At 38.5% G+C, this 7285-nt stretch overlaps 1 protein-coding gene across 4 annotated transcripts in view; it reads right to left on the reverse strand.

Moving 5' to 3' along the window:
- Positions 1 to 4733, reverse strand: part of slc25a26 (solute carrier family 25 member 26) — a 57132-nt gene extending 52399 nt beyond the window's left edge. For all 4 annotated transcript variants that reach the window (XM_011475069.3, XM_004068853.4, XM_011475068.3 and 1 more), the window contains exons 1-3: positions 4588 to 4733; positions 3152 to 3308; positions 1903 to 2021 (exon numbers count right to left, since the gene is read on the reverse strand). In XM_011475069.3, coding sequence (XP_011473371.1) covers positions 1903 to 2021; positions 3152 to 3308; positions 4588 to 4620 — 309 coding nt within the window. In that variant the 5' untranslated portion in view covers positions 4621 to 4733. The remainder of the gene's footprint in view (positions 1 to 1902; positions 2022 to 3151; positions 3309 to 4587) is intronic.
- Between the last annotated feature and the right edge of the window lie 2552 nt (positions 4734 to 7285).

The raw sequence follows: 7285 nt of genomic DNA on the forward strand, positions 1-7285 counted from the left end.
ATTTCACCATAGTGACTGATTTTCTTTAAGGTAAACTTTTTTTGATTTACAGAGAAGATCAGAAATTTAAAATTGATTCTCAATTTGGCTTAAATTTGGATGAAACGTAAAGGTTTAGCAGTAAATGTGAGTTTGCTTTTTCAATCTAGCATTTTGAGAGCAGCACATGTGAAATATAGTCATTATGTTTCCAAAAACATGTTTTAAAAGACTCATTTCTTAGAAGAAAAAAAAGATTAAATCGTTGTTTTTTTTATTGAGTCACCTTAAGCAAGCATCAGGGTTAAGTTGTAAATAGAAAACACGTGTATTACAATTTTTGTGTCACTTTCTGGGATTTTAGCCTCGATTTTTCTAACCTACACTCTTTCCTATGACTCATTAAAAATCTTTTTTTTTCAGTATTGGTGCAGTCACATTTTCTGTTTCATAAAAAAGTATAAACTTTAGGAATCTTACATATTTCATTTGACCAAGACTGAATTGGCTTCTTTTTTATTAATTTCCTTTAGTTCATTTCAGGAGTAAAAAAAATTGCTAAAATTTCTCTAACGAGATGAAATCTAAAAAAACAAAGTTATTGACATATCTCTATCTCTCTATTTTCTTTTACAGATGTTCCAGTGGTTTCCTCCTTATCTGCTGTCAGTTGTAAATAGTGAAGCGAAGCTAAAATGTTATTTACTTTTGTGAAATGAAAGAGAAAGACAGACAGCAAAGCTTTGTATTCCTGATCCAACTGAGTAATGCCAACAATTTCAAATACAACTTGGTTTGAACTAAACTGTTTAATAATTTTTGGAGAGATATAATTCTTACATTTGTGGGTGTAGCAAGAATATAGAATACACTTGTATCCAAATCTTTTAACTGCGATTGAGAAGAGCGATAACCACAAGTAGCAGCATTGCATCATGGTGCAGGTGTTTGACCCTTCCATGCAACGGGGAGCAGCAGAGGGCCGAGTCTTTCATTGCTAAACCCGAAGATTAGGCTCTTTGAAGGAGCCGAATTCAGCTGCCAGCCGTGGGATGCCGCCCTGCTCTGCTCAGATCCACACTGGATTTATGTCTTTGATGTAGTCAAATCCAGGACGGGGTTATAGCGAGTTGCACCCTCTGCCTCACCTTTGACACCCAGCTGGCCTTTGCCCCCACAGAAAACTCTGGAACAAACTCGCAGACATGTAGTTATCTCAATCCTGTGGCATCTGTGCAAAACATCGTTGATGCTAATGTGACAGAAATGTGGTCTGAACAGGGTGTGGCTGGAAGAAGACCTACATAAAGTACCTTGATCATCACTCCAGTGGGGAAATGAACACGCAAATCTTGTATAAATTGCATCCATTGAAAAGCCATGAATACTGAAAACCCAAAAGTCTGCCGCTTCGGTACCCCTTCGTGTGAACATTAGCGGCCATCGCGTGCTGGGGTGACTGGAAGAAGGGCTGAGGAAATTGCACTGCTCCTTGTTGATTTCAAGCTTGAATTCCCCGGACTAAATTGGCAGAGTCTGGGGGTCTGAGCTGGGAAAGTAGATGAGTCAATAGGCGGTAATGAGATCTTATTTACCCAGCTGGTGGGGAAAATACTGTGAGGAAGCTTCCTTAACTCACCCAGCTGGACCCCGGAGGCCTACGGCCAAACCCCCCCTCTATTCCCCATTGCCCTACTGAAGAGCGGCCTGTGAAATGTAAAAAGCAACCGCGCTTACACACATGCTAGCAGATCATTTTGGGACAGGAAATGGTGGGAAAGCAACAAGGGCAAGAAGACGGAGGAGGGACAAAGAGACAGCTGCCAAAGATGCGAGTCTGGGAATGAGCATCCCAAATAAAAACAGTTCATAAGGGCAAACAAGGGTGAAAGCCCACGTGACAGTAGCGAAAGATGGACTTACGACTTCTCCGAGGGAGGCGGCCAGCATGTGAGTGACAGGCGCCGCCTGTGGGGCTGCAGGTGCTCCGCCGGCGCCCAGGAGGGACTTTGCGCACTCATAGGTGACAAAGAAAGCAGCGGCTGAAACCAAGCAGAACCAGATTCATTTAAGGCCCATTAGACAACCAGCATAGAGCTATTAATATTCCTCAGTACCACTGACAGGTGTGTGTGTGTGTGTGTGTGTGTGTGTGTGTGTGTGTGTGTGTGTGTGGGTGTGTGTGTGTGTGTGTGAGAGAGGGTCTGTGCATCCTATTGACCTACATGCCACTGCTTCTACAGGCAATAAGCAGCCGTGAAAGAAGACTCAAAAATAAGCTCCATAAGCTTTTCTCCCTCCATTTCTACATAGACACTCCGTTATTTTTCACTGGCAGACGTTGATTTTATAAGTTAGTAGTGTAAAGATAACACCAGATAAACACAGAGGCCAAATTGTTGTGATCATTTTCTGATTTGTATGGCCCAAAGACGTTACCAACAATTACTTTTTCTAGATCCGCTCTCCCGGCCTCCAAAAAAGGTTCATAAGGGTTAGCACATTGACATTTAAAAAACACTTCATTATTCACTTTGAAGACATGTTTCCAGACAGAAGATTCTTCCTGTTTTGTGTTTTGTGAACACAGGAAAACAGAGCAGCGGCTCTGTTTTCAGAGGTTTGCACCCGATAAGCTCATCAAAGGCCGATAACCAGCAGTAACTGCCCCTGTTCCACCTCTAAAATGTATAAAAACAGGCAATCAAACCAAACATTTTATGATTTTTGCATTATTTTTCTGTCCAGAACAGACTGATAAAAAAAGCCTGATTGTTAAGGTCAACTTTAAAGATCATCTTTTGAGCAATTTTAAAGTGTTCCCAGTGGTCTTTTAATAATAATAATTATGTCTTTATATGCAGCAGTTCATAACAGTCACAACAATTTGAAAATAACATATAATACAATTGTGAGGTTCATTTTCTTTGGTATATATATGTCTTCCATCATCAGAAAAATGCCACCAGAACATGTTAAAACACAATTTTCATCAGAGTGGGTCTTTAAGCTGTGCATTCTGTTTCGAGCGGCACATTTGCTTCCTGTTTTGTTGCACTGAGTGCACCATCATCACCAACAGCTGCGTGTGTCATTAGAACACAATCATACACGGCAGTTGCCAATGAGCCTCCACATCCTCTAGCAGCGTATCCCAGCGAGGGCGCCTTACCGTTGGGGAAGGAACCGACAGCAGCAGATGGGACCCCAGCGTAGATGCCCCTGAAGCCCCCGGCCTTGTGGAAGCCCTGCTGACTCTGCAGTCTCGTCTTAATGGTGTCCAGGGGGAAGAGGGTCAGATCCACACACATTCCCGCACAGCCTCCTGCCTGCACAGCCAGTCGTTTTGTGAGACACAGTGAAACTGAGGTTGTGGGAGCACTCAGCTGTTTAAAAAATGCATTTTTGTCACGAATACAAGAAAAACAAAAAGGGGTCAAAGCTTAACCTAATAATAATGATGTTTTATTGCCAGACCATAAGATTCATCTGACAAAAACATCAAAACATGTTAAATATGAAGAAAATAGACAACTCCTTAATATACACAAAGTGTTACATCACCCACATGTATTTTCAGATATGTCTAAAACATGTTCTCACTCTTTAAACAAAAAAAAACTTCAGTTAGTGGCTAAAACATCCTGTACGACACTCAGGAAAGATCAAATCATCCAAGCAAGCCGGGAAAATATACAAGCAAGCAAAAATGAAGACAGTTTGGTTTCAAACCAGTTCCGGTGTGTGCTAAATTAGTTTATGTTGCACATGCATCTTGAGGCTGCATGCGATTACTTTGTGCACAAAAAGCCTTTGTTAAAGATTCTTTTACTTTAATATTAGGACCAAGCTTAGATTTACTGGGTAGAAAAGCCACCGCCATTTATTTTTAATTTGTTCAAAATCAATGTGGCTCTAAATAAGAAGATATTTAGTAAGCTTTTTATTGAAGAACTTTTAAAGAAATGTAAATGAAGTCAATCAACACATAACTCAGAACGCAATGAAATTTTAAACCTTTGCACAGGAAACTAGAAACTACTGCACCTAACTGATCTTCTTAAAGCTAAGCAGATTGAAGAAGATCTCATAACATTCAGATTAGAATGAATAAAAAAGGCTCTAGCTTCAAGGTGAGATGTTGATCAGTCTCTGGAGGACTGGGAAGGAAGGTTGAACATTAAGCTTATGCCATCTGATAAGTTTAAGAACTACAGTTCAGCATCTCTGTACAAACTAGAGGATGAAGAAATCCCCAACGGTCTGCTCACTTTAGAGAATGGCCCTGATCATGTCTCCTCCTCCAGCAAGTAACAGTCGTCTTTCCATTAAAAATCATCACTGGTCTCAAAAGAACAATATTCTTTTATTTTCAGAGTTTACTTGGAATTTAATCTTTTCATATCAGCTGTTTTCAATAAAAAAAAGAAGTATTTCAAAGCAAAAATGCCTTCCTAACAGACCCCTGCAGTCTAAGCATTAATTCAGCTGAACACATAATGCATACATAACAATCAACAACTACGATAACACGAGATCATTCGTGACATAAATTAAAACATGTTTGAAGACCAAAAGTCTTTGCAGACAAAAACTTTTTTTTTTTACCACCAAGGAAGCTACGAACTCCCTCCTGTCCATGTCCCGCTTTCTGGGCTTCCTCAGAGAGCTCGTAGTTCTTAAATAGGATGTTTATGCTTGTTTCTCATCCAAACCAAAACAAAACATGCTTCTAAAGGACGCGGCCATCTTGGCTGAAGTACTTCCGTGTGACGTCATGACGTCATGACGAAGGCATCTGCGTCCAATGACGGCGAGAGGATTTACGCTTTAGGAGCGACGTTTTTTTTTTGTTTGTTTTGTTTGCTTTTTATCTTTCTATTTTATTGTTAGCGTGCACAATAAATACTCTCATGTTATTAGGAAAAACGTCCTATCAAAGGAAATTGGTTTTCTTGTTGGTTTTCCTTGAAGAAATAAATATTTTACAGCTTATTTTCTTTTTGTCAAAAACATTATAAAAATTTGGATACTTGTCTATGTTCGTTATTTTTTTGATGTTTTTTTTGGGTGAATTTAAAATTATTTCATAAAGGTATTCAAAAATGTAAAGAAATAATGTGAAATAATTATATGTAATACTCACTTTTCTTTAAGGGTTATAAATGCAATCATATTTATCACCATGACTCAGAGAATTTAATTATTATTATTATCAGTGTCATTTAGTCACAGGCTAAGTTTGGGGCTTTTTGGTTGTTGCTGTTGTTCAACTTTATACTTTACATGAATTTTAAGGGAGTTTTGCAGTACTATATTTACTTTCAAAATTCTGTACATTTCCTAATCCTCTTGGGCAAGTTTTCTCTTATTTTTTATTATTTTATTTTTAATTGACGAGGAAATATGAAAAGATGGACAGACTATGCTTTTACTTCAAAGGGGCACTCCAGTCATCTTTTGATATATTTGTGTTCTCACTGGTATTATAATTACAATTATACAATTTTTAGCCAATAAATAAAAATAAAAGCTTTAATTTCCTAGTTGTAGCACATAGTTTCTGCAGAGTGGCAGTAGTTACTTAGAAATAAGCCTCTAGGTTGTGGGCAGGACTGTTGGCACAGAGCAACACTTCGTTGCCTTTATAAATGTCCTATACATCATCAGATAAATGCCACAAGATCGTGTTCAAAACACCAAAAAGACAATTTCCATTGAAATGGGTTTTTAATAACTCTGGAGATTAGATTTTTTTAAAAGATACATTCATACTTAGTGTTGAGAATAAATATAACTACAGTACCTTAAAGTAACAGTTGAACAACTTCATTTGTAAGTTAAATAGACTTAACATGCTTAATTCACTTTTTTTATGCTGACATCATAATTCAGTGTTGTTGTTTTTTTGTTTTTTTTTTGTGTGAATTTAAACCAAACTTTATTTATTGACTGTAGAGGATTCCCCTTTTCTTCTGGATTATTCAGTTTGGATCCCTTAAATGTCAACATTTTGTTGCAAAAATATTTGATGACTATGATATCCAATTTAACACTATAATCTATGGGTCCACAAAAATGCCCAAAAAAACATGGAGGAAAAGTTTTTCATGACCCAGCATCTTGTTTGCTGTTATTGCGTAACTTTATGACCTTCCATTTTTGCATCCCACCTCTGCAATGATACCTCAGAGTGAGCGTGTTCAGGTAAGCTGCTTCTTTTCCAGTTTGAGCTGGCTGGGTTATTTATGGGCTGCTGTCAGCCGGGCAGCATCTCCTAATAGGGAAGAGCAGGCAAGGGGACGCCACCTCTTTATTCTGTTCGGACCCAATGATGTCTGGGCTGAGTGCGCTCAGTTAGAAGCTCGCTACCCTCCATCCATCTTGCTGAAGCGGCTCTCCCAGGGATCCCAGCGTACGTAAGCCCCTGCTGGGTCTGGACTGGCTATGAAAGTGGCAATTGAATCCCTTTTTGCTCTGCTTCGTGGGATTTTAACTCCACAACACACCTGAAAGGATGATTGAATCTTGGTTTCTGCAAATGTTGCTTAACCGTTTCAATCATTCTTAGAGGTCATTCAGTTTTGTTGACTTTTACCTTGCACCTCATCTCAAAGTCACAACTGGTTAAACTACCTTAGTTCAATCAATACAGCTCATTAATTCTATACCATACTTTAAATTGATTTTTTTTTCCTTTGCATTGTTGCAAAGAAATGTGCAGTGTCTGCTGCTCTGTACTATTTGTCACTTTGTCACAGCCTGTCTTTTTTTTCATTCATGCTCAATATTCTTTCCAGCCAACGGTTTAAAGAAATAAACAGAGACGTAGAAATACACACTACTGAACCAAATGATTTCATGAGCTTGAAGCCTCTGCCCTCACAAAGCACAGACTTCTCTGGGGAATTCACCTTTACATTTTAATTTGAATGATTATTTTAATATTAGTTATAAGTTATAAGTTAGCAGGTAATGGCTAACAAATTATAGAAACTCTGACAAATACTAAGTAGTACTCTGATTTAGTAGGGTGTGGTCTTTGATTGTGGTGCTAGCAAATCACTTACTATGTTTTTGTTTTGTTTTTTGGTCGACTAGGCGATTGTAAGATGTCTAACTTTGGTAATGCCAGCGAATTAATTACTGTATCACCATTGTGTTTGTCAGTGGTATTGAGCTCCACTCAAAGGCTTTTGGTATTCCATTCCAGGTCTTGTGGTACTTTCAGCTTCATTTTATCCTAAACAAACAGAAGAACAAAAATGGGTTGCACAGCGGTTCATTGGTCAGCACTCTCATTGCG

This window comes from Oryzias latipes, chromosome 5, assembly GCF_002234675.1.
Source record: "Oryzias latipes chromosome 5, ASM223467v1".
Lineage (NCBI taxonomy): Eukaryota > Metazoa > Chordata > Actinopteri > Beloniformes > Adrianichthyidae > Oryzias > Oryzias latipes.